The sequence below is a fragment of the Chiloscyllium punctatum genome, chromosome 20, assembly GCF_047496795.1.
Source record: "Chiloscyllium punctatum isolate Juve2018m chromosome 20, sChiPun1.3, whole genome shotgun sequence".
Lineage (NCBI taxonomy): Eukaryota > Metazoa > Chordata > Chondrichthyes > Orectolobiformes > Hemiscylliidae > Chiloscyllium > Chiloscyllium punctatum.
Window position 1 is genome coordinate 76020693 of NC_092758.1, and position 25276 is coordinate 76045968.

The 25276-nt window shown below is 40.9% G+C and overlaps 1 protein-coding gene across 3 annotated transcripts in view; it reads left to right on the forward strand.

The window, feature by feature from the left end:
• Positions 1-25276, forward strand: part of LOC140492203 (F-box/WD repeat-containing protein 11) — a 175071-nt gene that overhangs the window by 74373 nt on the left and 75422 nt on the right. For all 3 annotated transcript variants that reach the window (XM_072591084.1, XM_072591085.1, XM_072591086.1), the window contains one exon: positions 20929-20991. In XM_072591084.1, the coding sequence (XP_072447185.1) occupies positions 20929-20991 (63 nt within the window). The remainder of the gene's footprint in view (positions 1-20928; positions 20992-25276) is intronic.

Below are 25276 nucleotides of genomic sequence, written 5' to 3' on the forward strand. Positions count from 1 at the left end.
CCTTTTTCTGCGTATGGAGTCAGCTGTTACTAGGGGACATAGCTTTAAATTAAGGGGAGGTTGGTATAGGACAGATGTTAGGGGTAGGTTCTTTACTCAGCGGGTTGTGAATTCATGGAATGCCCTGCCAGTATCAGTGGTGAACTCTCCCTCTTTATGGTCATTCAAGCAGGCATAGGGTAGGCATATGGAGGATAGTGGGCTAGTGTAGGTTAGGTGGGCTTCGGTCGGCGCAACATCGAGGGCCTGTACTGCGCTGTATTTTTCTATGTTCTATGATGAACGCAGTGTTTGAATCCCTGGCAATGGTTCACCAAACACTAATGACTATGAAGAATGTCGATTTGAAATATACAGAAGCCAATTCCAAGGAATATAATTTTGCCCACTTTTGATGGAATGCTTTTCAGCATTCAAGAGGCAGAGCTGTTTCACCAGCTTTAATGAATTGACTATTGACTAATCTGCACATGATTTACTGCTTTCTGATCTGGCTCTTTCTGTCCTTCGCTTCACTATTCCTCTTGGAGTTTTGCTATCACAAAGTCTTAGAATTGGAATGGCAAAAATAATGTTTTATGAGGAGGATTTGTGTGCCAGAGTGGGGGAGGAGAAAGGAATAAAGTTATGTAGGAGCAGGGTGGGAATATGTAATTAAGTGAAATCAAGGTCTCTGCAATGTAAATCACTTAGCCTGTTTGTATTCTGCAGATTCTGCGCAACTAGAATTGTGCAATCTTTTTTCAAACATGTTCGAGCTATCTTCGACTCGTCAGTGTTGTTTAATGAAAAGTCTAAGGTGCTAAATAACAACTTAAGGAACTATGGGACTTCCGTTTTTTGAAGTTACTGGAAAAGTTCAGCAGAGTGGCACAGTGGCTCATAGTTAGCACTGCTGCCTCAAAGCACCAGGGACCCAGGTTTGATTCCAGCCTCTGGTAACTGTCTGTGTGTAGTTTGCACATTCAGCTCTGGGTGCTCTGGTTTCCTCCCACAAACCAAAGATGTGCAAGTTAGGTGAATTGGCCATGCTAAATTGCCCATGGTGTGTGGAGGTTAGATGCACTAGTCAGGGGTAAATACAGGGTAAGAAATGGGTTTTGGTGGGTTACTCTACAGAGGGTCAGTATGGACTTGTTGGGCCATATGGCTTGTTTCCACACTGTAGGGATTCTATGATTCTAGGTCTGGTAGTATCTGTGAAGGGAAATCAGAGTTAATGTTTTGGATCTAGCTCTGAAGAAGGGTCACTGGAAGCGTTAACTCTGATTTCTCTTCACAGATGCTTTCAGATCTGCTCAGCTTTTCTAGCAACTTCTGTTTTGGGGTTTTAGATGCTGTTGTCCTCCTGTTATAGGTGGAGTCTATAACAGAATCCTCAAATGTGTCAATGAGAACACAGACTTGCTGCTGCTCAGAAGCACACATGCCTTATTTAGATGCTACTTCCCAGCTAGTCCTGACTGAGAAAACCTTGGTACTTTGGGGAAGGGGTAGTGGTACCAAGTTTATTTCGAAGAGAATCTGTAGTTGAACATAGAAATCACCATTCAGCACAAATCATGATTTTTCTTCTTTACGACATAAACATATGTCTTGCATAGTGCCATATTGAAACTTGCTACCTCAATGCCTCTGCTTCTCTTTGGAGCTTACTGCATGGTGGTGATTTAGTTAACTGATCTTCACTGGTTAAGTCTGTTTATCATGTTAAACTATTGGGTTGATGGCACACTTTGTTGAAAAATCTGGGCTGCAAATTAGCCAAAGCATCACTTTCTTTTTGTATGAATTGCAGGAAGTTTTTTATGGAAGAACTCAAACATTTGGAATGATATTACATATGTCAAGAACCCCAGTGACTGTTCAGGAGAACTTGAAGAGAATAGAAAGATAGGGTTGAGATCTATGTATCTTTTAATTTTATGGGGTTTGTATTCAGCCATTCTTTTTGCCCCTATTGTAAGAGTTCGACATCCTGATGGTTTTCAACATCCTTGTCATAAATTGATGTACAAAATGTGAACAGTCCATTGTCTCCTTCACCCCTTGAGGATGTAAAGTCTTCTGTAATCTATAAATTCTTTGAAATTTCTCATATTCCCTTTGGTCAATATGGAAACTCTTTTTGCTGTTCTGTTCTACGTTGATCTAATTTTGAAGTCCTGGCCTTTTGTGTGAAGGTGTTATCTAGTGTCTCATTAAGCCACATGGACCAGAAAGTCTGAGGTTTGATTCTGTGTTTAACTAGCTAGCTTTAGCTGCGTTTAGTGCAGGATGAGCTAACCGAGAGGGTGTGTGCCCCTGATCACTGTCCCTGGTGGAAAGTGAAGTCTTCAGAGTTTGCTCATGTTCGCTGTGTGTGCTCAATGTAAAGAGTGGGCGAATGGTTTAAATGACTCTCTGCACTTGCAGAAAGGGCCTATAAAAGGAGGCAAGTGCTTTAAGATGATGGAGGATGTCGAGCAGGGTTTCTTTTGCTGGTAAGACTCTTCACATGGCATCACAGTGTACTGTCATGTTACTGTGTGAATGAGCGTACATAGATGTTCAGGAATTGAACATTTCTTCAATGCATGATTAAGGAAGGTGCTTGGAGAAGGAAGAAGAGGCTGTTTAGCCTCTGAGCCTATTTCATTTTCAATAAATCTCCATTTACTCACTGCTATCCCAAATTCTTTAATACCGTTGATTTTAAAAAATGGTCAATCTTCGTTTTAGTGTGAACAGTTGATCTCACACTGCTGTATGTGGAAGAGAGTTGCAACGTTCTATGTCCTAATTACACCTCAGCAATCTTTAAATTTCCATGTCGTTTAAAAGTTGGTTGAATCCTGCTGTCGTTAGAGCATTGTTATGTTGTCGTTTTGAACAGTCAACAGTTTACATGTTCTGATATGTCCCTTCAGAACGTGTTTCTTCTTGCCAGTGGTATTCTTGCATTCCATTCATGATAGTAACCTATTTGGTATTTGCATTTTATGACTACCTCGAATGCCCAGTTGATAAAAGCACAATCTGGTACTTCACTGACTTGTAGCTTGTGAAAGTTCCACGTTTTCTCTGTAGTTTGCGCTGCGTTAATTCATCTTAACCAGGCTGTAGATAATATCCGGGCAAGAGGGCTAAAGGGAGCAAAAAAGAATTGAATTTGGATAGCTCCTTTCATGACCACCAGATATGTCTCTGTTGACGTTCAGTGAAGTGTGTTTTGAAATGTCGCCAGAGCAGTAGTTGTGAAAGGTCAGTCTGCATGTTCTGGTTTGTTCCTAATACAGGAAACATGACAACCAGTAAAGCTCCCACAAGCAACAACGTAACAATAGATAATCTGTGGTACTGATTGAGAAACAAATATTGGCCGTGATGCTTTCCTCCCCTAATTTTTTTCAAAATTGTATAATTGGGTCTTTTACATCCACTTGAGAGGGCACACTTGATTTAGTTTCTGGATTAGTGGTGCTGGAAGAGCACAGCAGTTCAGGCAGCATCCAAGTAGCTTCGAAATCGACGTTTCGGGCAAAAGCCCTTAATCAGGAATAAAGGCAGTGAGCCTGAAGCATGGAGAGATAAGCTAGAGGAGGATGGGGGTGGGGAGAAAGTAGCATAGAGTACAATGGGTGAGTGGGGGAGGGGATGAAGGTGATAGGTCAAGAAGGAGAGGGTGGAGTGGATAGGTGGAAAAGAAGATAGGCAGGTAGGACAAGTCCGGACAAGTCAAGGGGACAGTTACTGAGCTGGAAGTTTAGAACTAAGGTGAGGTGGGGGAAGGGGGTCTCATCCAACAGATAGCATCTCTAATTGTAGGGCTCCTTCAGTGAATGAGGGTGTCAGTAGGAAAATTCCACAAGGTCCTGTACCATTCTGTGCCAGCTGTTCTTCTACTAACTTCTATAAAGGTGCGCAGTCATGAGCTGCACTGATCTTCAATCATGTTGCCTGTACAAATTTGACCTCTGGGTAGGGGGAGAAAGGAAAAGACTTGGAGTTTTTTTGCTGTCCTTTTGTATTGATAATTATCAAACTTCTATGAATGTTTGTTCCATTCTGATATATATTTAGTAATTCATATTTTACGTGCTCCACGCTGAAGCACATACTACAAGCTGATCTGCATCCAAGTATGATGTGATAACTCATAAGTTGATAAATGTCCAGCCAGCTCCAGATCCACATTTTTTGGGATGTAATGCTCAAAGAATGCACAGACCTTTTGAGGAGCATCCTTTCCAAGCACCTGTGTGGACTGCACAGAAATAAATTAGTTTGCTGGCTGATCCTTTAATTCAGAACAGTGATTATTTGGACAACTGGGGAGGTATCTTCATTCATTGGGTACACCAATCACTTCTGGGCATGAAGGTCTTCCAAATAGAAATATGTGCTTCTATATCGTACCTTGCATGATTGTAGGACTATTTGAAGCATTTTACAACTAATAAAGTTACTATAAGGTAAGAATCTCAGCCCCTAATTTGCATAATATAAACTCCTACTAGCAGTCCTGTGTTCATGAGCAGGTAATCTGTTTTTATGTTGACTAAGGGGTACAATATAGCCTAAGGCAGTGGTGAGAACGTTGCTGATCTTCTTTAGAAGGAATACCATGAGGGGCATACAGGACCTGGAAAAGGCAGGGTTTCTGACAATGTAGCATTCCTTTAACACTGCAATGGATTGTCAATTTTGTTTATTTTTGTGTTGTAGTTCTGGAGTGCGATTGAGTCCGCAATCTTTGTGTCAGAGGCAAGAATGTCACCAACTGAATTATTGCTGACAGGAACTCTGGCACGTTCCCAGTAAGGCAGTAGGATTGAGCACTGTTAATTCCAAACTCCACCCCACCCCCTGGTAATCAAATGCAAATTGTGCCTATCAGTGATTTTAAAAAAAACTTTTCCTGCACCTTTAAAGGCCAGATTACTAGGACTACTTTTGTGCAATTTTATCACCTACAGAAGAATATTGTGGTTCTTCCTTAAATGAGTTTAAGTTATTAAGTTTGAAGTGAGTTTCAAAACCTTTACTGATCTGTGTATAGGAATTATATTGCAACTGGCAATTTGTATGAGCTAATAAAGCAGGCTAAAAAGCTGGTAAATGTCTTTTTTTGGATAGGAGAAGATAATGGAGAACAAAACCAAAACTGAGCATACTTACAATTTTTATTCATTGAATTGTTATTAAAATGAGCTGATAGGGTTGAGTGCTTCCACTGCATTAAATATATTTGCGTATTTCAATATCAATTTTGCATCATTTATTTATTCCAGAGGTAGGTGCAAGAAATGCATTCCTTTAGACTTTTCTGAGCCCAGTGTTATAAATAGGTCTAGTGGAACGTTTTTTGCCTCATTCAAATGAACAAAAGATGTTCCAGAGACTGGTTAACTATTCAACGCGGCATGGGTGTTAAATTTTTCTCTTAGATGCCATCTAAGTACCATATACTAAAATGTAAACAAGTAGTACACATGGCTGTGCAGAATCTTTTTATAAACTAAAGGAAATTCACAATGATGCAGCTTTATATTTATTTATTTTAATGAGTTGGTGTGAACAGAATTAATAATGACTTGTAAAGAATGTTGTACTGAATGTAGTTTCTTGTTTATAAAGTTAATTTTGAACTGTAAGATTAAATATTAGCTTCGAATCATTCAGTTGTTTTTTTTCCTATTTATAATTTCTACTCTTTTTAAAGTAAATGTTAACCAGGTTAGTGAGCCCCTGATGGAACACTGTAGCAAAATCAAAAGTTCACTTGAATCTTAAGTGGGATTTCTGCTTTCTGTCATGAAAGAATTGCCAGGTAAAGTTGTCCAGTTGTGGTTAACATATCAAGTGCACTCATATTTTCTCTTGGAGGATGTTTGGATCTTATGTCGGGTTTGCCTTCTTAATTTTGCCTTCTCTTAAGAAAGCTGTGATTTTATTTTACTGGGTCATAATTCTGTTAGATTTGCTGCCTTCCACTATTTGCTCTGGGGGATCCGGTTCCTCTGTCTGAGGTCCTAATCTAGTTAAGCCTGCTCTTTGGGTGGGGGCGGGGTGGGAATGTGTTGATTTGCTGGTTTCCCTGTGTGACTGTCCAACAGGCATTACTGGCAAGGGACAAGAATCAAGTTCAAAATATGTGTTCCCCCTTCACAATCAGAAGTATGATTCTAAACTGTTGTGCAGACTGCAGGTGGAACATACGTTCATGTGCTTTGTGTGGCTATGGTACATGCCACTTATCAACTATAGCCTTCATTGAGCAATATCTTGTTCTCTGTATGGGGCTACTTTATATTTGATATCTAATTATGAATGTAGTGTCGTGGTGAAGAAAAACCTTAAAAATGTGTGCCAAAGTCAGCTGTATATTACAACACTGGAACAGACCACTAAAGTTGCCTCAAAACCAGTAAGTAACTATTATTAAAATAGACAAAATGTGCAATACCTAATGTTTACTAAAAGAGTAAATCCACAATATTCTTCTGTTTTGGAGAAAGAATTGTGTAAATTTGGAACAGTAAATGCAATCCACACTACATACAATTTATATTTTGGTGGTTAGAATGAGCATGAAGTAGATGTAGATAACAGATGAAGCATGGTTGAGCACTGCACAGAGCACAACAAATTGTAAATGCAGTCAAGACAAACTCCACAGGTTTCTCAGTAAATGCCTAGACATTATTTACACTTTTAGTCACTGAATACTATTAAAACTTGACAAGGAATTCCAGTGCCTTTGAACTGAAACTCCAAAAGAAATTCTATCATGGACTGCCTCAGTGATTGCTTCCATAGTGATGGTTCTCTCATTTCCTGGGATCATTGCTTCCTAGACTTTAGAAATTGCGCTGCAGCAATTAATCACCACAGATCTAGCTTGTCTGCAGGTAGCTTGCTTTGCTGAGCTGGTATTTGCCCTTAATCTTGTCTGAGCTCTAATCATTCTTATCTGCACCTCCTTCAACCCCATTTTTAATTGTGCTGAACTACAAATGGTTCTATGATGTCTTTTGAGCTCCCAGAGCTTTCCCTGATCCTAACTCTAACATTCAGCTGTACCTACTTGCTACTAGAACTTATGAATGCTAATTATTTGGAATCTGCTGCAACAATACCTTTTTGGCAAGGAGCTTCCATTCTTTGTTCCAAGTATGTGTTTGACTAGCATCCTGAAGGTACTTCTGCTTCCAAATGCTCTAACAAACTGACTAACATTAACTGTTCAGTGACCTTGAATTATTCTGAGTGACATAGTGAAAACCTGGCAACAAGCCCTGCCCTTGTTCCTCGATAGGAGTGATTTTTATCTGCACTTATAACACTGAGTTCTAACGTCCCAGAACATTAGAATTCCCCAGCTACCTTCCTTTCCAAAGCTACTAGCTCAGAACATAAGTGGATAGAAAAAAAATTGATTTTCAAAAAATAATCCTTTCTAAATGCGCTTCTATTTTGGCTCAATACAAGTTGGTTACCACCATATCATTTTTTCTTTACTGAGTCGACAAGTAAACAGATTTACGAAGTGTTTCTTAAAGTTGTCAGGTGTTTAACCAAGACTTCAGAAGATGACACTACATTTATTTATACCAGCCTAATTCAGTATGTTAGCCACTAGCCGCATGTAGCCAATTGGGAATTCAGAAGTGCCATATTCCTTTGGGTAGTGTAAAAGATATGAGAAAATTAGTCATTGACATGTTTTCTCAATGCTCATTCACATGGCCAGTGTATGTGAACATAAACCTTTTGTGCAAATAGCAAGGTGAAAAACACTATACTTGATTATTAAGCATTTAAATTTTGTTGGGATTATTGGATGATTGGAGCATTTAAGTGAGCCAACATTTCCCTGTTGGAAGAGGGTTCTACTAAAATGTGTGCATGTGGCTAGAGCAGTGTCACAGTGGCCATAAGTTAACATTTTTGTTTGAAAAACATGCCCCAGTTTACAATGAATGCAAGCATAAACCACATTGTAAGAATTACACTAATTTTTTCCCTTATGTAATTGTGACACAAGGTTGTACGAGTTGGACATTCAGGGCAGAAAAACAAGTGGGGACTCAGAGATGTTCGTTAATAATTGAAGTAGGAAGCCAGGAAACAAGTGTGCAATAATGTTATGATCAGCTTAGTGTTGCATAACTGGAATCTTTGCTCATCATTTTGAGTTAAGAACAATGATGGGTCTTGCATGCCTGAGAGAGGATTTCTGCCCCTTTGTATTCTATCCTTCTAGGTATAATTGTCAGCATTCATTTTGACATTTTGATTACTTTTTGTTCCTTTCAAGATATTTTAATGGTCTGTGTACCTGAGCCCCCAGCTTTGTGGATCTCCACTGCTTTCAGCTTTTCACTATGTCTGTACAGGCAGATTAGAGAGCTGAAGATGTGACAAAAAGAGGAATACAGCATTACATTTCCAGAAAGATACTGAGGATTTGTCACCACTTCTATTAGCTCCACCTTTTGGCTGTTTTGCTTGGTTACCCTTCTGTAAAAGGCCATGCACATTTTGTATATGAACAATACAATATACAGGCCACGATTCAATCTCCATGACTTGGAATTCCTGTCTGCTGGCTCAGAGTCCTGTATGAGCTGATTTCGCGCAGTCTTATTGAATTGCTTGTGTGTACAAAGGAAAAAGAAAAGCTATTGGATAATTGGTATGGAGAATGAAAAGCTATAACCACCATATTGGGGCAGAATGATGCTTTGTATTTAACTGTAATATCTATTGATGCTTGATCCTGGGGAGGCAGCAGTATCGTGGCAATGTCACTGAACTTGTCATCCAGAATTCAGGTTAATGTCCTGAATATATGGTTCGAATACCATTCGGCAGGTAGTGAAATTTGGAGTGAGTAAAAATCTGGAATTAAAAGCTACCCAATAGCTAGTTCTCAACTGTCATTTAAAAAAAAACCCACCTGTTTCACTAATGTCACTTAGGGAAGCAGTCTCCATCTGCCACTTCTCGGCCCAGCTCTGCACCCTGTCAATGTCACGTTGTAGCCTGCAACAGCCCTTGGCACTATAACACCACCGACCTTTGTGCCATCGGCAAACGTACTAACCCACCCTTCCACTTTTTCATCCAAATCATTTATAAAAACTACGAAGAGCAGAGGCCCAAGAACCGATCCCTTTGGGACATCACTGGTCACTGACATCAATGTGGAATACTTTTCATCCACTACCACTCACTGTTGTCTTTTGGCCAGCTAATTCTGTATCCAGACAGCTACATTTCCCTGTATCCCATGCCTTCTAACTTTGTGAATGAGCCTACTTGGGGAACCTGAGTGCTTATGCTTGAAACGTTGAATCTGTTGCTCCTCCGATGCTGCCTGACCAGCTGTGTTTTTCCAGCGCCACACTTTTTTTGACTCTGTACCATATCAAATGCTTTACAGAAATCCATATACACCACATCTACTGCTCGACCTTTGTCAACTTGTCTCGTCACATCCCTAAAGAACTCAGTAAGGCTTGTGAGGCAATGACCTGCCCCTTTCAAAGCCATGCTGACTATAGAGTCATAGAGATGTTCAGAACTGAAGCAGACCCTTTGGTCCAACTTGTCTATGCCGACCAAATATCCCAACCCAATCTAGTCCCACCTGCCAGCACCAGGCCCATATCCCTCCAAACCCTTCCTATTCATATACCCATCCAGATGCCTTTTAAATGTTGCAATTGTACCAGCCTCCACCACTTGCTCTGGCAGCTTATTCCATACACATACCACCCTCTGTGTGAAAAAGTTGCCCCTGAGGTGTCTCTTACATCTTTCCCCTCTCACCCTACACCTATGCCCTCAAGTTCTGGACTCCCCCACTCCAGGGAAAAGGCTGTGTCTGTTTATCCTACCCAAGCTCTTCATGGTTTTATGAACCTCTATAACGTCACCCCTCAGCCTCCAATGCTCCAGGGAAAACAGCCCCAGCCTGTTCAGCCTCTCCCTATAGCTCAAATCCTCCAACCCTGGCAATATCCTTTGTAAATCTTTTCTGAACCCTTTCAAGTTTTATAACATCTCTCCAGTAGGAAGGAGACCAGAATTGCACGCAAATCACATCTGATTTATGACGAATCAAACTATGCTTTTCGAAACGTATGTCTTAAAAGTTGAATAAGATGGCAAGCTCCTCCAATCCTCAAAGAAATCTTTAGAATGAAGCTTATTGGGCTGTCCATTTGGTTCTTGTACGTGAATCATTTGAGCTCTGCTGTCTGTAGAGTGCCATGTTTGAAGAAATCATTTACAGCACAACATTCTTTTTATAAAGACAATTGAATGAACCAGAAATAAAATAATGCATTGGAAAGTAACAAGGCTGGTTAGTTACTAGTCTGGAACATATATTATCCCATCATATGCAGACGCACACTCTTAATATGTATTAGTAACACTCAGACATTGGCCTTCCCTCCAGCACTGAGAGTATTGGTTTCTCATTGCTATGTTGACTCAGCTTTTTTTCTCGTTCAATTTGTAGCTCAAAGTATTCAACCATGAGTGTGGCAAAGCTTACAACTAGTGCTGATCATTTATTTTAAATTTCTGGTGAATTGTAGTGAGTAATTACAACATGTATGTTGGAAAGACATGAGAAGTTTTCATTTTCTCTTTGTTGCTTATAGGGATAGTTTTTTCAGTGCCAAGAGCAGAGAAACCAGCTAGAAAGCAGTGTTATTGATCACCGGTTGTGTACTGAGTGGTCTATTGCTCATTACGTTTTGAAGCAGAATCTTAATCAATTCAAGACCAAATAACTGTGAAGTTCCAATTGTTATGGGAGAATGTGTTGAAATTCTGAATGGTTTGCAATGAAAACTTATTCTGTCACAGTTTTGAATCACTGTGATAGATGCTGAATGTTAAAATCCGATCTCTCTCCTTTTCGTGGAGGGTTTCGTTAACTGAATTCAGGTTCTTTGATTTTTTTTTAAGATAACTGAAGTAAAAGGTTTTGTATCATAAGATGATTACTGAAGCCTTGCAGTTAGCACTTGCAAGTTCAACCAGTTTAATGATGCAAAATCTATTTCACAGGTGACCTATCTGGACCATGCTCACCTTTTCTCCACTACACTTCCACCTCTTTTACCCCTTCCACCTCTTTTACCCCTTCCACCTCTTTTACCCCTTCCACCTCTTTTACCCCTTCCACCTCTTTTACCCCTTCCACCTCTTTTACCCCTTCCACCTCTTTTACCCCTTCCACCTCTTTTACCCCTTCCACCTCTTTTACCCCTTCCACCTCTTTTACCCCTTCCACCTCTTTTACCCCTTCCACCTCTTTTACCCCTTCCACCTCTTTTACCCCTTCCACCTCTTTTACCCCTTCCACCTCTTTTACCCCTTCCACCTCTTTTACCCCTTCCACCTCTTTTACCCCTTCCACCTCTTTTACCCCTTCCACCTCTTTTACCCCTTCCACCTCTTTTACCCCTTCCACCTCTTTTACCCCTTCCACCTCTTTTACCCCTTCCACCTCTTTTACCCCTTCCACCTCTTTTACCCCTTCCACCTCTTTTACCCCTTTCACCTCTTTTACCCCTTTCACCTCTTTTACCCCTTTCACCTCTTTTACCCCTTCCACCTCTTTTACCCCTTCCACCTCTTTTACCCCTTCCACCTCTTTTACCCCTTCCACCTCTTTTACCCCTTCCACCTCTTTTACCCCTTCCTGTTTCATTTTTATTGACTCCTTCATTCTTGCTCTCCCACTATTTCCTCCTCCCTCCTTCTTTCTCTCCCCCTTCTCCTTTCTCTCTTCAATTACCCCTCTCACATATTCTCTCACTCCGTCTTGCTTCCGCACCTCCAACTGCTTGCATGCATGCCTCTCTCTGTGTCACACGCATTCTCTGAATCTTTTCCTCCTCTGTATTACTCTTAGCTGTATTGGAAAAATCTCCTCATCTAATTTCCCCCACATAGGAATATGTAGGTCACTAGGTCGTGCTCCCTTCTCAATACATGTCCAAGGCCCACTCCGGATTCTTCAGTGTAAAGGTCCAGGCTGACACACTCCAGTGGAGTATGAAGGAGTACTCTATTGTCATGGTCCATCTGCACTCTGTGGTCTCCTGGCTTTATACTGTAGAAGAGCAGGGCAGCTCTTTTTGGCTGTCCTGGCACTAGTTATCCTCAATTAATACCACTAAAACTGTTTTTCTAGTACATTTGTATTGTTTGTGATAATATGGTTTGCAAAAACTGGCCATTTTTTCTTTACATTTCCTGTAAATTACTTTACATGTCAATAAAATAATTTGCTGGTGATAATCTGTGATTTCCTAATTTTGAAAGTAACTATGGAAAACCAAATTCTGGTTGGGGCTAGTGGATTTTGATTAGAAGTGGAGAGCTCTGTCCTTCACTTTCCTGGTGTTGGAAAATGCCAAGCCATTTGCGGTTATTCTGCTCTGTTAACCTGGTAATGAGTACAAATTGAACATTGGACATTTGGGCCTGTATGGCTCAGTAATGCACACATAGTTCTATTATTAATTTTCATGCACACTACTTAAATTTGAGAAGTTCTGTTGTGGAGCCACAGGAGATGGGGCAAATACTAAATGAGTATTTTGCATCAGTATTTTCTGTGGAACAGGACATGGAAGATATAGACTATAGGGAAATAGTGCTGGATGTCTTGAAATGCATAAAAGTGGATAAATCCTCAGGACCTGAGCAGGTCTACCCATGAACTCTGTGAGAAGTTAGAGAAGTGATTGCTGGGCCTCTTAATGAAGTATATATATCATCGACAGTCACAGGCGAAGTGCCAGAAGACTGGAGATTGGCTAATGTGGTGCCACTGTTTTAAAAAGGTGGTAAGGACAAGCCAGGGCACTATAGACCAGTGAGCCTGACGGTGGTGGGCAAGTTGTTGGAGGGAATCCTGAGGGACGGGGTTTGGAAAGGCAAGGACTGATTTAAGGATAGCCAGCAAGGTTTTGTGTGTGGGAAATCATGTGTCCCAATCTTGGTTGAGTTTTTTTAAGAAGTAACAAAGAAGATTGATGAGGGCAGAGTGGTAAATGTGATCTATATGGATTTCAGTAAGGCATTTGACAAGGTTCCCATGGGAGACTGGTGAGCAAGGTTGAATCTCATGGAATGCAAGGAGACTAGCCATTTGGGTACAGAACTGGCTCAAAAGGTAGAAGACAGAGGGTGGTGGTGGAGGGTTGTTTTTCAGACTGGAGGCCTGTGACCAGTGGAGTGCCACAAGGATCTGTGCTGGGTCCACTTTTCGTCATTTATATAAATGATTTGGATGTGAGCATAGGGGGTATGGTTAGTACGTTTGCTGATGATACCAAAATTGGAGGTGTAGTGGACAGAAAAGAAGGTTACCTCAGATTCCATAGGATCTTGATCAGATGGGCCAATGGGCTGAGGAGTGGCAGATGGAGTTTAATTTAGATAAATGTGAGGTGCTGTGTTTTGGGAAAGCAAATCTTAGCAGGACTTATACACTTAATAGTAAGGTTCTAGGGAGTGTTGTTGAATAGAGACCTTGTAGTGCACGTTCATAGCTCCTTGAAAGTAGAATCACAGGTAGATGGGATAGTGAAGAAGGAGTTTGCTATGCTTTCCTCTATAGGTCAGAATATTGAGTACAGGAGTAGGGAGGTCATGTTGCTGTTGTACAGGACATTGGTCAGGCCATTGTTGGAATATTGCGTAGGAGGGATGTTGTGAAACTTGAAAGGGTTCAGAAAAGATCTACAAGGACGTTGCCAGGGTTGGAGGATTTGAGCTATAGGGAGAGGATGAATAGACTGGGGCTGTTTTCCCTGGAGCGTCAGAGGCTGAGGGGTGACCTTATTGAGATTTACAAAATCATGGGGGGCATGGATAGGATAAATAGGCAAAGGTTTTTCTCTGGGGTGGGGGAGTCCAGAACTAGAGGGCATAGGTTTAGGGTGAGAGGGGAAAGATATAAGAGACCTAAGGGGCAACGTTTTCGCACAGAAGGTGGTATGTGTATGGAATGATCTGCCAGAGGAAGTGGTGGAGGCTGGTACAATTGCAACATTTAAAAGGTATCTGGCTGGGTATATGAATAGGAAGGGTTTGGAAGGGTATGGGACTAGATTGGGTTGGGATATCTGGTCAGAATGGATGATTTGGACCAAAGGGTCTGTTTCTGTGCTGTACATCTCTATCTCTAATAACTAAATAAATCAAGATAGTACGTAACAAGCACTTCCTGTATGACACAATCTGGTGACTTCATCTTTTAGCCAATGGGGGAATAAGGTAATATTTCCTGTCTACATGCTTTAACAGTGCTCTGTTTTAGTCCAGTATTTGTGATGTTTTGGGGTAGGAAGGAATTGATTATTTTATTGCTTCAGCTCATTCTGTGCGACCGCAAATATGATTGTGTAGCATTGGTCATTGACTGAAATGTTTTCCCAAATTGTTTTGTTGAACAGATCCATGACTGACTGACTGAAGTTCATAATCTGATGTGTAGATCAAGAAAGTTTTATTGTTTTGCCAGTATCGCAATTACAAAGGGCCCCCTGCCCACACAACAAAAAAATAAATGCAGAGTCTTACTGAGGCATTGTTCCAAAAATCAGAGTGAGCCATAATCTAAGTTTGGTCATCTGCGTGTTGTGTTCCTGTACAGATATTGATCATGATAGAGAATTAATTGGTAAATCCAGTCTTTTCCCCATCTGATATCCATGTAAGTTCATCTTCCAGCAAAGACTGTTGGTTAACCAGTGCAAGATTTAGTATTTTGAAATGATTCGCCACTCCTCCTATTTGACCCAGGTCAGTTATAATGCCCTGACTGAGATAATGGACTGGGCATCCATCTTGCGACCTTCTGTATGAGCTGGCAAGAGATACATTTACCCCAGAGTCATTGGGAAAAAGGTGGAATTTTAAGCTTTAGTTTGTTGTAATTGCGCAGATGCACTGTACGAGAGCAGTGCCTGGTGCTGTATTCCAATACTTAAGTATCCTGAGGATAAAGGCAGTACTGCAAGTAATATGTTTGATGCTGAGCAAGCACAGTTTGGGCCTTATGTTACAGGGACCTGAGCACTGTTATATGCCAGAGCCCAGCAAATCAGACTTTAAGAATGATTGTGCCGTTAAGTTCTGAAATATCAGTTTCTGATGGAGCAAAGCTTTGCCTTTTGAAAAGAGTATAAAATCATTGGTCCAGATTGATCACACCAAGCCCATGTACGACTTGAAACTGCTCATCACAGTCCAGAGATTTTGGATAGAATGGTTTTATCTTCATTAAAACATGAGTGAACTTGTGGATTGAAGGTCATCTTTAAATTATACGCCCAATGTTGATGATAATGTATTTTGATAGGAAAAGTAAAGTACATGATGAAATTGGGTGGAGAAGCTAGGGGGTATAGAAATCATAAGTGACAACTTGGGTTAATAAGGGCATACAATAAGCAGGTAAGCCTGTCAGAAAAGGTGACCAGGTTTTGGTTATTTCCTCTAGGAAAGAGAAGATCAGTAGACCTTGTCCTTAAAATTCTGTGTTTGTGGTGGATATGGAGAAAATGCTTGCACTTATGGATGATACCAGAACTGTTATGAATACGAAATAGTCTCTAAGGAGTAGAGAATTCGGGAGAAACTCACCGATGGATAAAATGTGAAACTTACCTCTAAAAGGCACAGTTGAAGTGAAAAGTATCGATGCATTTTCACTGAATTTGGATGGACTCACAGAGAAAGGATGAGAGAGATTCAATGATGTAGTGATGGTCTTGTGTGCAGTATGAACTCCAATGTAGTCCTGTTGGGCTGATTGACTTGTAACTTATTGCTATAATGCCACTGGCAACAAGACCATGTTGCTATTTCAGAAATACTCGCGCAGGCTACTATCTCTGAAAAGGGACTATAGGATAACTTCTGGAGTATGTATTACATACACTTGTATTGAGGTTTCTCCCTTTAGCATGACACCAGCATATTGAATGAATGTTGGTGATAGGATGTCAGCTGTTACTCAACAGGTTGCAGTCTCCCCTCTATCAGGAGTCTGGACTCAATTCCTACATCAGAGGCTTGAGCGGAAAATACAATTTAAAGTCCTGAAGTAGTCCTGCATTGTGGGAACTACTGCTGTTAGGATGAAACATTAGATAAGTCTCCCATTTGCCCTCCCAGGTGAACTTCAAAATGATCGAGGAGAAAGTGAGGACTGCAGATGCTGGAGATCTGAGCTGAAAATGTGTTGCTGGAAAAGCGCAGCAGGTCAGGCAGCATCCAAGGAACAGGAGAATCGACGTTTCGGGCATAAACCCTTCTTCAGGAATCCCTGAAGAAGGGCTTATGCCCGAAACGTCGATTCTCCTGTTCCTTGGATGCTGCCTGACCTGCTGCGCTTTTCAAGCAACACATTTTCAACTTCAGAATGATACCATGCATTATTTAGTGTGATAGGAATGTTCTCACCGGTGTTTGGCTTCCTGTTTCTTCTTTAACCAGTGACACAGAAACAGATTATCGACAAGAGTCAGAATTTTAATTGTATAAATTAAAAATTGGATCTTTGCCCGAGCATGTTATGAAGAGACATTAAGAGACCGTTATAGCACAGTGCTACAGTTCCTGCCTTTGAGCCAGAAGTCTGGGTTCAAATCTAACCCCCAGAGAATGTTTATAACACATCCGAACAAGTTGATTAGTAAGAATGTATTAGTAAGAGTTCAAGTCCTATCATGTCAAATATATGCAAACAGGTTAATTTCAAAAAGAAAGTCATAAATAGACATTTCTTGACACTGCAGCACTTTGGAGCTGTACCTTTTTAATCTTTCACTTTTTTGAATAAATCCAAAATAGAGCAATAATGGATGACTTGTTTTCTCCTTCACCATCCTGCCATGAGTTTCACAAGGCGTGTAGTGGGTAAAACTGATAGTAACACACAACTTGAGGAACTATAGGCTACATTACCTTTCAGAATACAAAGTGACAAAACTCTCATTACTCTGTAAGAGTCATTGATGAGTGTCAGAGAGTAAGCATGTCGGGAGTAGCACCTGAAGTCAGGGTTTAACTGGTGAAGCTACAATGCACTCTGCTTAAGTGCAAAGCAATGTAAGCAGCATGTGACACAGCAAAGTGATGTTCCAACCAACAAATCAAATCTCAGCTCCACAGAACTGCATCCAGTCGTACATAAGTCATTGAGTTGTACAGCATAGAAACTTGCCCTTGAGGCCAACTCATCTATGCCGACCAGATTTCCTAAACTGAACTAATCCCATGTGTCTGTGTTTAACTCCATCTAAGTGATGGTGGAGCACAGCAGATGGTGCAAAGGTGAAGCATGTGCAAGCATCTTCAACCAGAAGTGCCAAGTGGTTGATCCATCTTGGTTATTTCCTGATGTCTCCAGCATCACCATTGTCAATCTTCAGACATTTTGATTCATGTGTGAGAACAAGAATTGATTGAAGGCACTGACTACTGCAAAGGCTATGGCCTTGACAGCATTCTGGCACTAATACAGAAGACTTGAACTCCGAACTAACCATGCCCCTCTATCTACAAAACCGTTTTGTAAAGGCAACATATTTTATTTTGCTGTTGATGATGGACCAACATGGGAAAAGGACTGTTTTGAATGAAGGACTATAGAAAGATTTTGGAACTCGGTGAGAGTTGTTGCTTTGTTCAAGCAGTGGGGGAAGAGATCTAAGATGGCACCCTAAGACGTTGGAGCAGAATTAGGCCATTTGGCCCATCGAGTTTGCTCTGCCATTTGATCATGACTGATGTGTTTCTCAACTCCATTCTCCTGCCTGCTTGTAACACTTGATCTCCTTAATAATGAAAAATCTGTCTATCTCTATCTTAGACACTCAATGCCTTCCATAGATTCATCACCCTCTGGCTGAAGAAATTCCTCCTCATCTCTGTCCTAAAGTGTTTTGAGGCTCTGTCCTCTGGTCCTAGTCTCTTCTACAAGTGGTAACATTTAATATTCACTCTATCCAGGCTTTTAGTATTCCGTAAGTTTTAATGAAATCGCACAAGCACCATTAAATCCACCTAGACTGCATTGAGTGCAGACTCATGAACTGCTCCACATATGACAAGCCACACATTCCTGTACTCAGTTTTGCAAACCTCCTCTGGACCCCCTTTTAAGGCCAGCACATCCATCCTTGCACGTGGGGAGTGTGTCCGTCCTTGCACAGGCAGACTTGCACTGGGTATGTATGTTCTGCATGTGCACAGCAAGCTTTGCCTAGTGACAGATTGCTGATTTGGTTTATGCCATCGGGCTCAGTTCTGGATGCCAATTCTGGCTCTTGGGCAGGTGAACAGCTTGTGTGTTTATGATATGGGGAGGGATCCCTCCAGACTGCAGAGCATCCAAGGTCTCTCCACAGAAGTAACAAAAACTTGGAAAATAGCTGTTCCATCCCACCAGCAGCTGCATGTAACCAGTTTTAGAAGGATTCTACAAGTCATGTGCTGAGTGCCATGTATTTTCAGTAAATAGCTGAGACTCAGGAATGAAGGAGATCAGAACAGAAGGAAGACCTTAGGAAAAAAAAAACACAAGGGCCAATTCATCAAATTCTGTGGACTAGTACTATTGAACTGTTTTTCTAATACTTTTCCTTCTGCCTATAATATGTTTGTTTATTTGACTGTCTATCTGTATACATTGATAACAGTTTAATAAGGAGTTAGACTTTCACATAGCAGTTATACGATCCATACTTGCATTTACCTGTTGGAAGAACTGATTTCTTTGGAATAAGAAGTTTCTTATTAAGTACAGAAGCCTGGTCGGTGTTTTCTGTTTACCTGAGTTCATCAGAAAGGAAAATTCAGACTTCCAAAACCTGCCCACCATCTACAAGGCACAAGTCAGGAGTATGATGGAATGCTCCCTACTTGGCTGGATGTATACAGCTCCACCAGCTCTCAAGAAGCTTTACAATATCCAAGCCAAAGCAGCCCACTTGACACCATATTCACAATTATCCACCACCAACGCTCAGTAACAGCAGTGTGTACTATCTCCAACATTCATTGCAATAATTCACCAAAGATCCTCTGGCAGTACTATCATGACTTGGAAATATGAGGCTGTTTCTTTAGTGTTACTGGGTCAACATCCTGAAAGTTATTTTCTAACAGCATTGTATGTCAATGCATACACCAAAAGGACTGCAGCGCTTCAAGAAGGCAGTTCCCACCACTCTATCCAGGTATTTAGGCATGGACAATAAATCCTGATCAATGTTGCAATGTCCACATCTGGGAACAAACACTTTGATAAAAATTGAAAAATTGCTTCAGCATGGATGACGTAGAAACCATCAGTCATGTGAAGATTGGGCTTAAAGTTTCTATCTTGATGCCGGGTTGTCATTTTGTTGTGACTTCAGTTCTTGTTTAAGTAGTTAAATTGACTTCTGGAAATGGAACCTTTTGAGAAAGAGTTGGATGTAAAAACAAGTGTCCATGTAAAAACTCTTAACTTGAGATGTGACCAAGTTTGGTGAAGGCACTTTGACTATTCCCATAGTCAAGCCAAGTTGAAAAATTCTTTTGGAGTTCTAAACCACAAGACGTGCATTTATGATTAAGTTAATGTTCACTGGATGTCCCTAAATGCTTCCTGAAATGTAATCATGGGTGTCATTGTAAATAATGCAGGAACCAATGTGCACTTAGCAAACTCCTTTTAAATATTAATGTGATAATGACCAGATAATCTTTTTTTTCTGATGTTGAGTGATGGGTAAATACTGGTCTGGACACCATGGATAACTACTTTGAGAAATAGTTGAGACCTTTTATGTAGACCTGAACGTGCAGATAGGACCTCAATTTAAGAGCTTATCTGAAAAATAGCAGCTGTGACACCAACTCCCTCGGTCCTACACTGGAATGTCATCCTTGAATTTTCTGATGAGTGTCTGGTATGGAGAGGGGAGGGGTTGAACGTGGAGTCTTGTGGTTCAGACTGAGTCAGCTGGCATACCAGTTTGGAGTTACTCTGTCAAATTCCATTAGCCATTGAGAAAGATGACAGGAAAGTATGTTTCTAAATACTTTGCAAATTGACCAGCGTAGCATTCAAAATTTCAACTTGCTCTTATGACGGTTCTGGAGAATGCCTTGAAGTCATTTGAGAGTTTGCTTTTATGAATTTACCTTGCTGGAATTTCCTCTTGTATAACTCTTGTCTGTGTCTCCCAAGTCAGATTATAGCTATTGTGTTCACTGCTATGTTAGTAGTATAGTGCAGGCACACTGTATAGTTGGCAGTATAATGTAGGGGTCCTCATTTATTCTAATCCTGGACTTGTAATGTGGACTGTGATGGGCCACAGATTTCTCACCATCAAACCAGTTTTGTTGTTTTGAACCTGTAATCTGATGGATCTATCCTGTTTATTATTCACACAGCACCAGGTTATAGTCCAACGGGTTTAATTGGAAGCACTAGCTTTCGGAGCGCTGCTCTGTTATCAGGTAGTTCTCCTGATGAAGGAGCAGCACTTCAAACGTTAGTACTTCCAATTAAACCTGTTGGACTATAACCTGCTGTTGTGTGATTTTTAACTTTTTGTACACCCCAGGCATCTCCAAATCATGACTGTTTATTATTATTATTTAGTAAGTCATTACGAATTTGTCTTTAGCAAGCCTCGGCATAATACTGGCTCTTTTCCATGTAATCATTTTGTCTTCCCTCTCCCCTTCCCATGCCCAAAGCAAATAATCTGGATTTTGAACATACAATGAACTTTGTATTGATAGGTTTGATGCTGAATTGTCTGCAATTCCTCAGAAGCACTTAAAATATATTTCTCTGAGCAAGTCTTCATTGGTGACACATTGTTTCCTGCATTACAGAATACATCGGGGATGGAGGATCAGAATGAAGATGAGTCTCCAAAGAAGAATACAGTATGGCAGGTAAAAATTGTCTGTAGAAAATAGGTGTAAAGCACATCAAGGAGACACGCGATCTTTCCCTTGAATGAGCGTTTAAATTGTGGATGGTACTTATGTACAGATCAGTTCTACAGTCAAACTCATTTAGCCTGATAGGTCAATGACCTGAAATGTTATCTCTGTTTCTCCCTCCATAGATGTTGCCTGACTTGCTGAGTGTTTTCAGTTTAGGTTTGTTAGTATGCAGATCAAGAGCTGTCCAACATTAAAACGTACTAGCGTAAGTGCAATTTTATCAGGTGTAAGTTGCACTTGTACAGCATTGGCCATTTCCAGGCTTTCCTTTTGCCGATTAGTGCTTCACCTTCAAATTATACAATTCAAGGTGCTTTTCCAGTTAGGACAGTATCTATAATTGTACTCTTGGCTCTATAACTATTTTACACCGCTACCAATACTGAAATCCCACCGGCATCTGTAAGTTGGGAGAAATTCTGTCCTCCTAAATTTGGCCTATCAATGAAGTTTTATATTGGGGTGGGTTATTGGCTGGGGGTAGGATGCTGTCTAAACCACCCAGTATAAAAGTATATTAGAGTTAGTACAATTTATCAGCAGGTGGATTTGTAAAGGGTTCAGTTGTATGGTCTCACTTGTTCAACACAGTAAAATCATCCAAGATGGCTCTGATGGAGGCAACCTGGTTCAAAGCGACAGTGAGAGAAGGGTTTGTAATGGTTTTCAAAGGTACAATCCAAGAATGATGTTTGAGCAGAGGTTTAGAAAAGAGAAGTTTAGGGTTTGTCATGTACTGAGAGAATAAGCCAGTGAAAGGTAGGGCAATGGAGACAAAGTGGCAGAAATCGGGAGTGGGTGAGGTCATGCGCCTGTAGGGTTTTGCAGATGAAGGACAAGGATTCTGAAATTGAATTTGAAATGTTTTCAAGAAGGCGGTCCTCGTAGAAGGGGATGTGTTTGTGCCCATGTGTCTGGCAAGTGCTGAACAAGGCCAAGGAATCTGAAAATAGCACCAGGCTGCTTTCTGTTTCCCAGTGCTAAGCTGAAATCTATTGACAGGCAGAAATTTGAACACCTCATTCAATGTGAAGAGTCCAGAGCCTACTAGAGGTAGAGAAAGCCTGAGGCCTGATATTATTGAAGCATGGTCATAGCTTGGCTGACTGCATCCTTATGCTGTTCAAGATCCGGCATGTGGCTGCTGATCAGGGTCCAAAGCTAATCGCAAATTGGTGGCTGAACATTAAACAAGCCCGTCACTGGAGCTGGGGTCTACTTTTCCATGTTAGTTTGTTAGATTGCTTGTGGGCTGAGATGTGTTGAAAATGGATTCTTGGAAAAGTAGCTGCTGATAGGTTCAATCCAAAATGAATATTTTATATCCTATGTTCTTATTAGGCATAATTCATTCCTAACTGAATGAGGCTAACATTTTGCTGCTTGGGGACATCAGTAGTGCTGCCTTTAAGCAGTTCCCTTTTGTTCCTGTTAGTTTAGGCATTAGGTCTCATGAATATAAGCACGGTAATGCTAGTGGATTGAAGCGTTGTATATCTTTAGTTCAGTAATGTAAAATGTTCAAACTAGTGTGGAGTGTGATCATTTAGACATTTGTTATAAAATCATTGCATTCGTGTCTATAGTCCACCATTCTGTAGCAATTCAGTGCTTCTAAATCTACGTTTGAGTAGATTTTACTCCATTCAAATAAAATTTATTCACATCTGCCAGTTTGGAAATTTCAAAAAATATTTGTTAAAACCTGACACTTTCTGTGCATGGAGATGAATGTTGACATTAAGAAAACAATTGATGAAAATATGAAACTAGAGCCTGGAATATGCAGAGGGCACGTATAACCTGAGAAGTTTAATGACCGGCTGTGATGCAGAGTAAAGTTCCTTCTACATCATCATTGTCAACTGGTGATTTACATAAATGATTTGGATGCGAGCATAAGAGGTACAGTTACTAAGTTTGCAGATGACACCAAAATTGGAGGTGTAGTGGACAGCGAAGAGGGTTACCTCAGATTACAGCAGGATCTTGACCAGATGGGCCAGTGGGCTGAGAAGTGGCAGATAGAGATTAATTCAGATAAATGCGAGGTACTGCATTTTGGGAAAGCAAATCTTAGCAGGACTTATACACTTAATGGTAAGGTTCTAGGGAGTGTTGCTGAACAAAGAGACTTTCGAGTGCAGGTTCATAGCTCCTTGAAAGTGGAGTCGCAGGTAGATAGGATAGTGAAGAAGGCGTTTGGTATGCTTTCCTTTATTGGTCAGAGTATTGAGTACAGGAGTTGGGAGGTCATGTTGTGGCTGTACAGGACATTGGTTAGGCCACTGTTGGAATATTGCGTGCAATTCTGGTCTCCGTCCTATCGGAAAAATGTGAAACTTGAAAAGGTTCAGAAAAGATTTACAAGGATGTTGCCAGGGTTGGAGGATCTGAGCTACAAGGAGAGACTGAACAGGCTGGGGCTGTTTTCCCTGGATCGTCGGAGGCTGAGGGGTGACCTTATAGAGGTTTACAAAATTATGAGGGGCATGGATAGGATAAATAGGCAAAGTCTTTTCCCTGGGATCGGGGAGTCCAGAACTAGAGGACATAGGTTTAGGGTGAGAGGGGAAAGATATAACAGAGACCTAAGGGGCAACATTTTCACGCAGAGGGTGGTATGTGTATGGAATGAGCTGCCAGAGGATGTGGTGGAGGCTGGTACAATTGCAACATTTAAGAGGCATTTGGATGGGTATATGAATAGGAAGGGTTTGGACGGATATGGACCGGGTGCTGGCAGGTGGGACTAGATTGGGTTGGGATATCTGGTCGGCATGGACGGGTTGGACCGAATGGTCTGTTTCCATGCTGTACATCTCTATGACTCCCAAAAGAGGTACAGAATGAAGATAATAAAGAATATAGCACACTGTGTCCCACTTTTCCGTCAAACATTTCCAGTCAATGCTATCAATCCTATATCACGGCTTATTAAATTGGATCTGTGTTCATTGCTCATTTCCCTCTCTTTTTTTCTCCACGTCCATCGATGTGTAGTTGAGATATGGTGATGGCTGTGTGATAATGCAACATGGCTTTTTTGATAGCGGCCTCAACCAAACTCCCTGATTTCTAATACTTACCTGGATAAGGACAGCAAACACATCGAAACTCCAAGCCCTAACTTGGAAGCATCCTGCTATTATTCCGGTCTGTAGATCAAAACCTGAGAACGCTCTACCTTACAACATTCTGGACGTGCCTCCACTGCGTGAGCTGCAGAGGTTCTGCATTGTGCTCACCACCACTTTTTGAGGGGCACCTAGGGATTGGTAATACATGATATTATCAGGAATGAGCGGATTGCCTTACGAAAGCCTAGATAGGCTAGGCCTATGTCCTCTGGAGGTTAGAAGAGCCTGGGGAGGGGAGCTAAGTTGAAACATATAGAACCCTGAAATGATTGGACAAGGTGGATGTGGAAAGGATGTTTCTTCTTCTGGGAGAATTTAGAACTAGGGTTAATTGTTTAAAAATTGAGGTTTGCTATTTAAGACCTTTTGTGTTTTGCTAAGAATTGACAGTCTTTGGAATTCCCTTCCTCAAAGGTAGTAGTGCAGAATCTCCAAATTTTAAGGCAGAGGTAAATAGAATTTTGATTCCCAAGGGGATGAAAAATCATTAGGGATATGCAGGAATGCAGAGTTGAGGTTAGTCAGATCAGCCATGAGATGGAGAAGAATCTAAGGGCCAAGTGGCCTACTCTTGTTCATGTATTCACCAGCAACACCCTGCTGAAAATAAGCCAAATAATGTTTCCTTGGTCTTAACCTTTTTCAAGTTTGTTATGAAAGAATGAACCAAATTTAACATTGTTTTGGCTAAGTGCATCTATTTAGACTTTTGTTCTTTCCTTTGGACTAGCTTGATATCTTAGATTAAGCACCAACCATAGATCTGTCATTTCCTTTCACCAGTGCCACAGTGCACCTGCTGTCAATTTTGTTTGAATGAGGTCGAGAGAAGCCAGTGGTACTAGACTTGGCTAGAAGGGAGCATGCAACTTACCCACATCCATGTTAATACAGATTCAAACTTGACCAGTATTAGTTAAAAGGCAGCCTCTCTAATTCGATACAGTGACAAAAGATGATGTGCCCACTGTTGTGAAGTAGGCAGAAACCACCCATATGTTCTGTCCTGTGAAAAAACTTGCACATTGTTTATTTGACAGTATTGTGTACTGTGCCCTGCTTTCTGTCCATGGTGCTGCTAACTTCTCCAT